At 37.3% G+C, this 15,075-nt stretch overlaps 1 protein-coding gene across 1 annotated transcript; it reads right to left on the bottom strand.

Moving 5' to 3' along the window:
• Nucleotides 1-496: 496 nt before the first annotated feature.
• LOC143856704 (uncharacterized protein At2g23090-like) lies at nt 497-12,799 on the bottom strand. The gene is made up of 3 exons (XM_077366972.1): nt 12,392-12,799; nt 11,095-11,135; nt 497-855 (listed from the first exon to the last, which is right to left on the bottom strand). The coding sequence occupies exons 1-3, from the start codon at nt 12,462-12,464 to the stop codon at nt 736-738; spliced, it is 234 nt and encodes a 77-aa protein (XP_077223087.1). The 5' UTR covers nt 12,465-12,799; the 3' UTR covers nt 497-735.
• Nucleotides 12,800-15,075: the final 2,276 nt, after the last annotated feature.

Genomic DNA, 15,075 nt, shown 5'->3' on the forward strand with positions numbered 1-15,075 from the left:
AACGGCCGTTGCATGAGAGCAGTCTCAGAAAAATCCACTGAGACCGGTATCATAATTGCTTCTATTGACCCATCAGAACAAGATTAGACTTACTTTTTAGCAGATTTTGTCTTATTCGTTTAATTCATCTGAGTTGGCTGTCTTCTCGGGCAAAAGCCAGCCACGCAATGGCTTTCTGCAAAATTGCCTAGCAAATATAAAAGCTTGGGGCTAACTCGAGGATGCAGCCCTAGATTGATAGTCCAGTCGTGGACATTGTATTTGTATCCCCAAAACTTTATTTCCATGTAGCCAACTGCATAAGGGAGGAAACAAAAGTCCTTAAAGGCCTTAGTTGACTTGCCTAGCCAAATTTCCTTGTATAACTCTAGAATATCTTTATTTCATTTTTATCTGATCGTCATACCAATAATTTAAAATAAATACAGAGATTTGGATTTAGAATATCTCACATCTAATGAATTCAAGTTTCATAGAGAAGCTATTTTCAAAGAGATTTAGTTCATAATCATAAGAGTTTGATGCCTTTTATATGATAAACAAGGTTGGAGAACATTAAAGTGAAGGAACAGCCACAAACCAGAATTGGAATAAAAAGATGAGAAATGGTTTATACAGTTAAAAGGAGTTTGTTTTAGGCAGTGGAATCCAGTGATTCCAAAAGTAGTAGAACTAGAACACAGATGGGAACACAGAACAGACCTAAGCACAGGTAATGAAGTCACATATTTGCCTCTACTTCTTTAGATGAGGAAAGCACTGATACAGATCGCTCTTGGGATGCTTGGCTTCTGCATGCTCCTTGCATTTCACCTCTGATGTGGTGCAGATGAAGGTCTGCATGCATACCTTGCACTGCATCCAGTATGAATAAAATTTCATCAACAAAAGGAATAAAGATGTCACATTTTGTAGGAAATAAAGGCTCAAACAACATCGGATTATGAATAAAAATTTCAGTTGGAAACACGGGCACCTTCTATCATAGTTGATTTATGAATGTTATCTGTAAAATTATATAAATTGATGTCCAAAATTGGACTCTTATGTATGGCAAGTTTGAAAGCCATGGAAATGTTTTCCAAGGAATATACGTTTACCAAGTTGTGGGAGAGAGGCGAGATGGATGGAAGGGGAAGAGAATATATAGGGCATGATTAAGAAGAGGGTGAGAAGTGGCCTAAAAATAAGGAAAAGAAGAAATTCTATTCAAAAAAAATAAAAATGCTTTCCTTATTTTCTAGCCACTTGGTACCATCTGCTCAATCATGCCCACTCAATTTTCTCACCACTTGGTAATCTAATATTACATGAAAAAAAAATGCAAGGTTGCCAAACATGGCAGTAGAGGTATATACTTGTTACTCGTTTACAGGATTACTTGGTTTTACAACCTCATCAACAGATACTGATAATATTCCCTTAATGTGTTTAGTTTTCTCTTATATGTTTTGCTCTCTCTCTTTTCTTGGTTTTTGCTTTATCCTTTCTTTAGTTAAGACATCCTGGTCTTCTTGTACTTTTGCTATTGGTTCATAGATCTCTATCATTAAAAATACAAAAATAAATACTGATAAGGGATGAAGATGGATAAGGGGCAACGCAAGTAAGGTTTAAGTGTATCATGTTTTTTCTTTTAAAATGATTTACCATAAAATGTTTAGTACATTAAATACTATTGTTTTATAATTATATCAATATACTATAAAGACATACAAGGAACATAAGAAATAATAAAGAGACAAACATCATGAATTTTGTTGCGTCTTTTTTCTTTATCTCCAAATAATTTTAATTTAGTTCATCTTTAGGAAACTATGAAGATAAGCATCGTGAATTTTGATGTGTCTTTTTCCTTTATCTCCAAATAATTTTAATTTAATTCAACTTTAGGAAACAATGAAAAGTGGAGTGTTCCCATTTGTAAAACAACACCCACAGCTACATCAGTAATCCTAGACTTTGTAAACTGACACCAGCATTTTTATTTGGATATCTATATCTGTGCACATCCATATCACAGTATCACATGGACAGCAATTTTATAGAACATTATATACAAGTATCTTTTCCAATTCTCAGTTTATTTTATTAATGGAAACTTTCATGTGCCATCTAAGAGGTGATTAGCGTTTCAACATCAGCAAATAGGCACCAAAAATGTGGAAATCTAAACGGTAATTTTGTATTTACATAGAAATAACAGATGGCATGTGACACTCTTTCCCTTGAGGATCTGCTTTCATTATTCTGTAGTAAATAAAATATGTGAAACTTATTTTCACCCTTTAAATCGAGAGAGGGACAAATGAACAAATTATAGTAGTATAACAAACGATGTGATAGCTTTTATCATTGGTCTTGGAATCTCTGCTAACAAAGCGCTGCTTGAGAAATGCAAGGGATAGCTTTTTACTTGTTGGAAGTTTTAAGATTGTTTGACTAGCAAAATGGCACAACTACAACACGTGCATTTAATATAATGTGAATTCCCTTTTTGTCATTAATTTTGGTTCAGTATCTACTGCCACCAATCAAAAAGTGGTGCTCACAACAAGTGATGCAGAACTAGCGGAGAAAACCAATTTTTAATATTTTCGATGGAATAAAGAATCCAATCAGATTCAATCGATTTAGGGTCTTGGGTGCATATTTCTAACCTTTAGTATGCTCTAGATAAAAAAACAGTAACTCAAGTGAACTTTTAAATCTAAAAATAGAAACAAACAGAGATGACAGAATTAATGCAATCCAGAGCATTAAGATCAAAGTTGATCATTAGAACCTTCAGTATCAAGACATCAAAAGCAGTATCCAAGGAGAACTTTGAATCCTAGAATTGCAAAAACAGCAATGATTTATATAAAAAGAAAAGAATTAGAGATAAGGTTGAGAAATAACTTATATAGATGAGAAAGAAAAAGATAGATCTTTAGGGTATCACACCACTAGATCCTAGGGCATCACACCTCTAGGTTGATTGAGGCATCACACCAAGATCAACAGAGAACCACTCATCCAACGTTTGCACAAGCACTGTTCTTTTTCATTCATTCATAATATAATATAAACAATGATGACCATAAGTTTATAATATATAGAGTTCTCTCACACAAGTCTAGAAACTTCCAACGACATAACACAGGAATCGTGTGCCCACTAGGCTAAAACCCTAACCTCAAAAAGGCTCCCTCAAAATAAGAACCCCCTCTAAACTCTATGACTTAACTCTCTCGCCACTTAACAGGTTTTGGGAAATTGAGGGCCCCATCTTAAATATAAACTCGATTAAGTGCCTTAAAACATAATAGTGATATTCAATTGGCTAGTCCCTTTGCAAACCTTTGAACACGCTTGATTCGATAAAAGAGTTGTATCAAAAAGTTTCTCTACAATCTTTTTTGCAACCTCCCATTCCTTTATCAATGGTGCTATAGTTTCCTTGAATTGAAGTTGCATCTCATATAAAGCAGATCATATTTTTATATTTTCTCATGTTATGGCTTCCTCTACATCATGCCTTAATTTGTTTCTCCATCTATAGTTGCTAGGTAAGTTCGCCAAATTGCTTTTCCAATTTATTTTTGGCAGCTTCTAGTGTATCTAATCCTTTTTCAGCCATCCAAAGCCTCCATAGTGCTTTTCTAGCAATCTTTTCTCTCCAGGCACACTGAGTAGTGATTACTGCCTTTTTTATCCAATATATATATATATATATATATATATATATATATATATGTGTGTGTGTGTGTGTGTGTGTGTGAGGAAAATGATTGTGAGCTTGAAGCTCATATAGCTTATATGAGCTTGAGGGCCCAAACACATGTGGGCCCTAAATTTCGGTTTCGGTCAGCAAGGAAGTGGAAATATTTCAGTTTCCGTGGACATCTTGTAAAATCACAGAAACGTATGGAAACATATGCAAATGAAGACATTTTTTAATCTTATAAAAAAATATATTCAAATGATGAAATTTTTTAGATTAAACTTTAGAAACCATCATATAATCAAGAACGCCATCCATAATGGCTTAATCATATCGAATACGTTGTGACATGCGTTGCCGCACATGTCTAGAACAGTAAAGTCAGTAAAGAACTACAATGCAATGAATTATAAGAAAATAAAGAGAGAGAAGAGAGTGAAAGAGAAGAAAGAAAAAGAGGAGAAAGAGAGAAAAAGTACCCCTACTTTCAGCACCCCTACTTCCATACCAAGACCTTATCATATCGCGTACTTAGCAAGAGCAAGGCAAGTGATGACTAAAACTGACACATTGGTTACATTCTATGATATTTTGTAATTATATGATGTCTTCTATGCTCATTCGCATTCTCTTCATATCCGTATTCCTTGAATTGCTCGTGTATAACCCTATTAGATGTTGTCCATAAGATGTGTATTTTTAGGACATATGTGATATATATACAGGGCTTTACTGTTCTTATTTTTCTTTTTGCCCCATACTACGGATGGGATATATATATATATATATATATATATATATATATATATATATATATATATATAGAGAGAGAGAGAGAGAGAGAGAAAACGGTTCCTACACATATGTGTAGAGAGTTCTCTACACACTAGCTTAAAATACAGTGGGGGCCCACATTGTTTGGGTGATCCAAGCCATCCATTTTAAAGGCCCTCACATAGATAGGGTGTCTACAAAAAATCAGATCCATAGGATCATCCCAACCCTACGATATGTGGAGGTAAAATGGATGTCTTTAAACCTTCACAAATTAGTCCATTTTTTTGCCTCCACAGTTCGAATGGTTAGGATGATCCTATGGATCTGATTTTTTATGGACACCCTATCTATGTGAGGGCGTTAAAAATGAATGGTTTGGATCACCCAAATAATGTGGCCCCCACTGTATTTTAAGCTAGTGTGTAGATAACTTATCTACACATATGTGTAGGAACCGTTTTCTCACTCTCTCTCTCTCTCTCTCTCTCTCTCTCTCTCTCTCTCTCTCTATATATATATATATATATATATATATATATATATATATATATATATATATATATATATATATATATATCCCATCCGTAGTATGGGGCAAAAAGAAAAATAAGAACAGTAAAGCCCTGTATATATATCACATATGTCCTAAAAATACACATCTTATGGACAACATCTAATAGGGTTATACACGAGCAATTCAAGGAATACGGATATGAAGAGAATGCGAATGAGCATAGAAGACAGGCATCCCATCCGTAGTATGGGGCAAAAAGAAAAAAAAGAACCGTAAAGTCCTGTATATATATCCCATATGTTTTAAAAATACACATCATATGGACATATACACATATATGCAGTCAGAGTCTCTCTCTCTCTCTCTCTCTCTCTCTCTCTCTCTCTCTATATATATATATATATATATATATATATATATATATATGAGGAAAGTGTTGGTGAGCTTAAGCTCACCAAACTTATAGTGCGCTTAAACGCCCAATCACATGGGTCCCACATTTTCTATGGTGATCCAAACCATTCATTTGCAAGGCCCTATCAAAGATAGGGTGTGTACCAAAAATCAGCTCCATAGGATCATCCTAACCCCTCCATTTGTGGAGGACAAAAATGGGCAGATTTGTGGACAAACAATGTATGTCCATTTTGACCTCCACAAATGGATGGGTTAGGATGATCCTATGGAGCTGATTTTAGGTACACACCCCATCTATGTAAGGGCCTTTCAAATGAATGCTTTGGATCACACTAACAAAGTAGGCCTCCATGTGATTGGGCGCTTAAGCGCACCATAAGTTTGGTGAGCTTAAGCTCACCAACACTTTCCTCATATATATATATATATATATATATATATATATATATATAGAGAGAGAGAGAGAGAGAGAGACTGACTGCATATATGTGTATATGTCCATATGATGTGTATTTTTAAAACATATGGGATATATATACAGGACTTTACGGTTCTTTTTTTTCTTTTTGCCCCATACTACGGATGGGATGCCTGTATATATATATATACATACATATATATATATGTATATATATATGGTTTTCGTTGGCCACAATGTGACAAGGTCGCCGTATATATACATATGTTGATAGACGACCCCTTGTATGCCCGAACCATATTAATTGGCTTCTATTTAGTACTCTTCTTTGCTGAGACACTATTTGGCCATGTACCTGTAGGCTGCAGCTGCTTTATTTCGCTATTTTTTCCTATTACTCTCACATGTCATCCAAGTTTATGTTCCTAGCAATAACGGTTATGTTTCATCGGTTTCTACCATATGTATAATGCAGAACTGTCATTTATGTTACTTTTGTTTCCTTTTTAGTCAAATGACCTTGCTTTATTAACGTAGTTTTCCCCATCCAGATTTCATAAGTGATGACATCATAGGGAAGTAGCCTGATAGCGCCTTCGCTAAATAGCAAGTCTAGATGACCCATATTCAGGGCAGGAGAGTGATTCGTAGATGGTTTGGGAAATGACGATATAGTCATGTCCTCTAGTAGTTTTAATTGTTTTCGTGTTGATTATCAGTACTTTGGACTCGTTTTGTTTCAGTTATTCAATTTAAATTGTAATAGGCCATTAGTTATTGGAATAAGAATACTCTCCTTTTAGTTAAACCATGTTATCAGTCATGTATTTTTTTTTTTAAATCTATGTGGTTTTGCTTTACTTTGTTTTCTTTTGCTAGTAGCGGCCCTGTTGTGGTATCAGAGCCGCCAAGTTTAGTCTGTGAGGAACCTGGTTGCATGAGTCTTGGGTACGTCTTAAGAAAGGGGCTAGATAGATGAAACTTAGACAATAGAACTAGGGGTGTAAATGGATATTCGAAAATTCAATTATCGTCCGCATCCGAATCCGTTTAAAGCAAATATTATCCAGATCCGTTTCAAGCGGATATTATCCGAATCCGTTTATGAGATATCCGGCTCTTGGCGGATGCGAATCTGGTAAATGGTATATCCGATCCGTTTAACATCCGAATCCGAGAAGTAAATCTTTTTTATTTATTATTAATAATATCATTAATATTTATTTTTACCTTTAAAAAAAATCATTAATATTTATTTTTAGTAATGACACACTATCTTTTGTTTCTAAAAGAAAAGTGACTTTTCTTTTCAAAAAAAAACAAAAACAAAAAGTGTTTTGGGTAGGAAATGAAGTAATCTCTCATTTTAAGGACATTCTTGGAGTTTGACATGGCTTCTTTATGAAGCAACAAATGTGGGCTGTAGGATGAAAGAGACAAATGGATGATGATGATTGAAAGAAGATGCCATAGTTTTTCGAGAATTCTAGAGCAAAAAGACCATAGTCATTGATGGTAAATGGACAGCTTAGATCAATTTTTCAACTTAGGGTAATATAAAAATCCAAAATGCAATTAAAAGAGGGGACTTCTAAGCTTTGCAAGGAGAAGCAAGAGAGAGGAGAAAGGAGGATGAGGCACCATCTTCGACATTCCTTGGTACCTCCAATCCCACCAAAATCCGCCGCCGCCCCTCTCCACCTTCTCACAGCCACCTCCATCACCGCCAGTCACCTCCATCTCTAACCCAATCCCCATCTCCATCCCCATTTCTCTTCATCTTCCACAATCAGCACTCTCACTTCCCCTGTTCAAAGTAGCCCAAACCCATTCCATCATATACATAAAAAATAAAAAAACACAAAGACCACACTACCAACACCATCATCCATCCCCACCGCCTCTCTCTGCCTTTGTTTTAAAAGAAATAAGAGGATCTCATATATTTTAGGGTTTGAGAGTTAATTTTGTGAACAGAAGGTAGATGTCTGGTTTTATGGTTTGAAATTTTTATTCTAGGAATAAGAAGGAGAAGAAAGATAAAGTGCTGCAATAAAATGTTCGAATTTACCGGATAAACGGATACGGATAATATCCGAATTCGAAAAATATCCGACAGATACGAATTCCGTAATAGATATTAAATATCCGTCAAATTCGAATCCGAATCCGAATTCGGATAGTGTATACTGTAATCGAATTCGGATATAGCCATATCCGATTATAATTCGATCTGTTTACACCCCTAAATAGAACCATACACCTCCCCAAGTTTTCCTTCTATTCGAGCTTGAAATTATAATCCTCCGTGTATTCGTCTTGCAAATGCAGACATATCATAGGAAGGGAAATAACCGACAAGGAGGAGAGGGTCGCGATGGACTTCAGATGCTTGCAGAGATTCTGCCATGTCAAGCTCAGACTCAAGCAGCATATCAGGCGACTCTGCAGAACATTGCTAATACCCTTGCAGCTCGCCAGGGCCTGGACCTAAGAATGACCCCTCGCAGCTCCATCGTCAATTCAAAGATTATCATCCTCCTGAGTTCTCTGGAGCAGTAGATCCTTTGGTTGCAGACCATTGGATTGTGGAGGTTGAGCGCATTTTCGATGTCATGGGCTGCACAGACATTCAGAAGATTCGCCTTGCCTCTTTCTTGTTGAAAGATGAGGCTGGCATTTGGTGGAGAACCATTGAGCATAACTACCATGGCGCCAGAAATGAGACGTGGGCGCAGTTCAAAGCAAAATTCAATGCGCAGTATTGCCCTTCACATGTGAGGCATGCTTTGACGTCTCAATTTCAATCACTGAAGCAGGGATCGTTGATTGTGGCTCGGTATGGGGCCAAATTCAGAGAGTTATCCAGATATGCACCTGGATATGCAGCGACAGAGCGGGACAGGGTGATGAAGTTCATTGATGGTGTTCGCCCCTCTATTATGGCGAGTATCATCAACCTGGGAGCACAGACTTTAGCGGAGGCCTGCAGAAAGGCCGAGGTGACAGAGCGCAGTGAGAGGCTTTTTCAGGTAGCCCGAGTTCAGACAGCAGGAAACCGATGCCAGGCATCAACTCCCAAGAGGCCAAGGACATATGGCGGTTTAGCTCTGAGATTTCCATGTGTTACATGTGGGAAGTTCCATAAGGGGCAGAGCTGGAGGACACAGAATGTTTGTCACAATTGTGGAGACCCAAATCATAAAGCGCAAAGCTGCCCCAAATCCGGGTATCGAAGAGCAGAAGGACCGGTGATGCAGCAGCAGTATCCCCAACCAGCAGCAAATCAGGGCAATAGGAACATCAACAACCACCACCACCAGAGGCAGCCCACTCCACCAAGACTATCAGTACAGCAGCAGAATCAGTGGAGGGGAAATCAAAATCACCCCCAGAACCAAGGAAAGAGTGCGCCTCAAGCGCCCCCACTTCTCAATCTCAAGGAACAGAATTGTTTACCCCTTGATTGAATTTTGAAAATTCACTCTAGTCATTGGCATGCCCACGCACACATCATGGGCACCGCACTGAGCACATTGAATGCTTAAAGTAGTCAAACACTTTTTTGGCAGGTTGGGTGGGCAATAGTGTGACATGCTACTAAATGTCTCCTAATACCAGAAATAAAAATACACGTGACAATGTTATTGGAAATCCTGGTGACCTTACCATTCTTGGAAACGGATTCTAGAAACAATGACTTGCAGAAAAAAATACCAAAAGTGTTTGGCAGGGCACTAGACCGATCCAACAGTTCCCTTATTCCGAAACCTCAGCTCCTGGTTCTAGCAATCTGTCGGATAGCAGTATAAAGTTTTGACAATTTCGAGCCTTGGCTAGACCGAATTCCTTACCTGGAGACCAATACGATGGCCCTTCTTCATCCATCCCGGAAGAGACGATTCAAAATTCGGCACGAAGGTATAATTTGCCATCAACCGCGACAGTTACAAATAACGTCACACCTAATTTAACAATTTAACAGGTAAGATCACCCATGACAAATAGACTAGACCCAATTGCTGCCAAGCAAAGTGAGAGTTTGAACGAGCCAAATGGCAGCTCACAGGATGGCAATGGGAAAGGGTTTCCCGCCAGTAATAACAGAAATGAAGCTCAAAATCAACCTCAGACGCCACCACAAAATACCCAGCAAATGTTGGTGGTGCGTCAGTCAATGGGGGTGCGGGGCAACCAGCCCAGCCTGACCTCAGATTCGGTCCTAATCGACAACCTATCCGGGATAATTATATTCCCCAGTACATCGGACTAAATAGAGATCAAGTTATAAAGATGATACAGCAACAACCCGGTCCTTTAGACCGATGACAAGGCTGGTGAATCGGAAACCATACCATGATCAGTGTGACGAATATTATCCATACCCACGAGGATGCAGGGTTCTTGAATATACCTTTTTTTTGGGGAAAAATAACCAATCCACCGTCGAGCATATAGGCTGATTCACAACCCAGTGTGGAGAGGAGGGGCTTACATGATTTTCCTAAATAATAATCAGATTTTATTAAAAAGAAAGCAAAATATAGAGAAAACACATGCTTTATCTTCTAACCCAATTTCTTTCAATTCTAGACTAGATAGCCCTCAATTGGAGCTTTTTTTCTAATACATCATCTCTTGAGACCATTGCGTACACTAATCCGAACTGAACTAGAAGCCATGATTGATGACACTCAGCATATGCATCATAAGATTAAACAGAGCTGTTTTAGCCCAATTGTAAACCGGACTAGCTCCCTTTACCAACTGCACCACCTAGACATTCAACTTGTTTTGCAATGAACTTTATTTTCTAAAGCTTATCAAACTTATACCCTTAAGACAAGGCGGTCTTTATTGTGATCTGGTTTTCTTATCTAGTCGGCTAGCTTTTGCTTGATTTATCTAACCCAATAAGGGTGTTGCTGCATGATTAAATATGCCAAAGAGGACTCACAGAGTTTACTCTTTTGAACAGATTTACATCATTGTCATGAGAAAATGCTTGTGTATTTTCTAGCAAATCATATACCACAAGGGTATCAAGACTTCAGAAGCCCAATTCCAAAACGAATAATTTATCATAAAGCCTTAAACCAATCTACGGAGCTAAACATGGTTATTCACTCACAGATGGATAAGAAAGTTCCACAACAAGAAAACCATAAATTTTGAAAGACAAATTCCAATTGATACTAGAAGGGAATTCAATACTTATATAACAGAAGCAAGAAAATCAGCAAGATAAACGGAATGACTGACCTGGATGGTCATTGCCTTTTTATTTGTATCGAGTTGGCTACCTGGACACATTAAGAACAACCAAATTTTATGTATTAGGCACTCAGAAGCTCATAAATAAAAAATTGTCCAGTAAATTGGTCTGATATGCATTGCAAGAGAATATGCACACGACCCCTTACTGGAGTTTCTTGTGACAGATTAGATTAGATATGAGTCAAAGAGGATAAGTAGCGATAAAAGAAAGAATAAGATCAAGTGAACATTAAAAACAAAATTGTAAAAAGAACAGTGGGGAAAGAGGGCAGAGTTCTCAATGGCTCATTCGAGATCCTTACACCACAGTCCAATTTCCATTTCACTTTTATTTTCACCCATAAGCATGGTTTTAAATTTCGACCGAAATGGTCCGAAATTTCGGATTTCAGTGGAGACCGACAAGGAAATCACATATAACTGAAACGGTATTTTATTTCGTCTGAAATTTCGGAATTTCGGTCGAAATTATGTTTTTTTTTCCCCAAAATTTCACCCAAAAAACTTTTTTTTTTTAATTAATTTAATATTTTACAGAAATTTCAACCGAAATTTTATATCCGATAAAATAATGTTTTCCTTGTTTCCCAGGGTTTTGGCCAAAATTTCGAAATGTCGACCGAAATATCGATTTCGGTGGGGTCCGAAACCGGTATCGAAACCGAAATTTTAAACCATGCCCATAAGACATAAATAAATAAATAAAATGTTACTAATATTAATGATCACAACAAAGAAAAAATCTCCCTTCTTCCTCATTTCTTTCCACATCCATCATGAATTCTTATGATTTCTTTTCCCAAATAACAGTGGGAACAAGGCCACACTATAACTTGCAATACCTATTAGCTTCTATTAAGATGATGTATCTAAGATCGTCGATATAAATTCAACAAATTCACAAGAAAAAACTTAATAATAAAAAATAAAATAAAATTCAACAAACTGACAAGAACATTTTGGAAGCAAGCCCAGTCTATAACTTACAATACTGCATATTTAAGATAATCACTATTGAAATTCAACAGATTATAAAAAATACCTACAAAAACTAAAATTCAAAAAACTCACAAGAACATTAAGCAAGGCCAATCTACCACTTACAATATGTCACTGCATATTTAGGAAAATCAATATTGAAATTCAACAGATCTCACAACAAAATTAACTCATGATGAAAAATACATAAATTCTAACATTTCCTAAGGACAAACAGACAAAAAATCCCCACAGACGACACAGAGAAAAAAGAAAACCAGAAGATTAAAAAGAAGATATCTACCCTTAGCAGCTTTTTGCTTCTCCAAGTTCTTCTCTCTAGCCATCTTAGCCTTCTGGCCATTGCCTCCTCCCATTTTCACCAAGAGAAAAAGAAAACCACAAACCCTAACCCTCAAAGAGAAGGAATTGAGGTATATAAAGAGAAAAGAGAACACCCAAAGATGGGTTCAAATCTAATAGAATAATCCCTCTAAAAGGGAAGTTCAAAAACCACTGAGAATGATGCTTATAGGGTAGCCTTTTTATAGAAGGAAAACTGGAAAAGGATGTAGAGACTAGTAATTAGAGGCATTATAGAGGCAGAGTTAGGTGGGAGTTTTGAAGGTGTTGGGAGTGATGAGTCTCCCCACTATAGTTTTCAACGCAGAGAACGTCACGCGGATACACCACTTATTTAATGCCGTGTACGCGCAGTTGGTTGGCCCCCCCCCACGGATATTGAAATTATGAGTGCTACTATGAGCTAATACTCCTACTGGCGGTGTATACATTTTCGGTAGATACAGAACAAACCGACAGGGATGGGCTGCCAAGTTTTAAGGGTGGAATTACTGCGACGCTACGAGCCGTTTGGATATGCGGATTTTTTAATCCAGATTTTTAGTTTGAAAACAGTGTAAAAGATTGTTCATGATCTGGCTATTGCATGCTGTCCAGGCAGCTTTTCTTGGATTTTAAGTAAGAAAACCGGGTTTTAGAAACCTCTCACCGGGTTTTAGAAACCTCCTAATACCCTGTTTTCTTACCTAACATCTATTCAACTATGGTGTAACTTGGGTCGGGTTCAACCCAAAAAAAAAAATTCATGGGTCGGGTTGTGTTGGAATCGGGTTCGGGTTGAGGTGTTAGGTTGACCCGACTTGCATCAAAACCCGACATTTTAAGAAGTTCTCTGCTTTTTTTAGGAGAAATTATATGGTGGAAGCCCTTATAGTCAAGTATTTTTGTAAAAGCATTGTAAGGCCTGCACCATAGGTTGATCAAGCCGTCTATTTGATGGGCCGCAATGTAAATAGGTTGTGCCCAAAAAATTATCTCCAAAGGATGATCTTAACCCTTCGATCTATAGAGGAAATGCATATTGTGGAAACCACTATGGATGGGAGGGCTATGATCATCCTTGGGAAAAAAAAAATTCTGGGTACAACCTATTTAGTATTTATGTTATGGCCCATCAAATGGATGTTTGCATTATCCTATGGTGCAGCCCGTACTGTACTTGTAGAAAAATATGGGACTAAAAGGGCTTACACCATATAAAATCCCTTTTTTTAGAATATAAAAAACCCAAAAGGGTAAAGATATCACCACAACTGGGTCAGCCCTACCCAACCCGACCTGAATTGGGAAATCAGGTCGGTTTTGGGTTGAGATATTAATTTTTCGGGTTGGGTTGAGTTAGCTTTCATCATGTTGAGAATCGGGTCGGGTTCGGGTTTATGGTTTTAGAGTTTCAGGTCAGGTTTGGATTGGCTTCAACCCAACCCAACCCAACCCGAGTTGCACCCCTAATTCTATTACTATGGGATTTGCTTGGGATCACATAGAAGGCATTTCGCGGACCGGCTGTTGCATGAGAGAGCAGCCACATAGGCTCAGCTTTTGTCTTTTTCATTTGATTAATATGAGTTATAAATGCACTTTGGTGACTTTAGACCAACGGGGCACCCTTTCATCTTATTTATGCAAGGACGCCCTTGAGTTTAGCATTCCTCAACTTATAAATGTACAGTTTTCTTTCTATCGTTGAAAATGAGAGATTTTATGCTGTGTGAGCACGTAAATGAATGGTTTAGATCATCCTATGATATCGGTTTTACATTTTTAGAGATTTTATATTCTGTGTACACATAATGTCCAGTATTTTTCAAAAACTATACATAATGCCTAGTATTTTTCGAAAAGTATAGTGGGGCACACTTCATAGGATGACCCAAACCATTAATTTGTTGAGCAACAACGTAAATAGGTTGTTACCTTGTAGATGATATGTCACGCCCCAAGCCACTCACAAGCATATTAATTTACAGTCACAAGGCTTAGAGGTGCGACAGCGCCACATACCTGTAAAGTTGTCTTCACAAGCATGCAAGGCTAACAATAAAACAGAACCATGCTCAATCCATACTAAATTATAATCCATAATTCGTAATCATTCATAAACTATCCAACCATCATATGTCTAGTCTATTACATCAAATTCAGTCTCCTCTCATCCCAAATACTGATATAAGATAAATCTATGTCTATCTAATGCCTACTAAAAGCAAATACTTACTAAGTATGTAAATAAAGAAAATAACTGGAACTTCCAGAAGTCTTCCATTCCACTCCAACCTCAAGCTGGAATCACTCCGCAGGATCTGAAACTGTTAAATAAAGGTGAGCTAAACGCGCTCATGTGAGATAAGAAGAAACTACACTAACAAATATGGCTTCAAAGCCAATAATAGTCAAATGGCAATAGGGATTCAATGATAACAGTAATTGGTAGTTCAATGGGCATCAATTTCAAAAATAAAGAATCATTTAATTTAAATATTCGATATAGGTGTCAAATTCGATAGGTCAGAGTTTCTTGAGACATCGATATTGCTATGTTTATTGATTCGATATCTGTCTACTATATGACAGTAATTACACTGGCCAGTGGTACCTAATTGCTAAAGGTATTATGCATTCCCC

Source organism: Tasmannia lanceolata, unplaced genomic scaffold, assembly GCF_043159265.1.
Source record: "Tasmannia lanceolata isolate RefF3 unplaced genomic scaffold, GAP_Taslan_0.1 ptg000023l, whole genome shotgun sequence".
In the NCBI taxonomy this organism is placed as follows: Eukaryota; Viridiplantae; Streptophyta; class Magnoliopsida; order Canellales; family Winteraceae; genus Tasmannia; species Tasmannia lanceolata.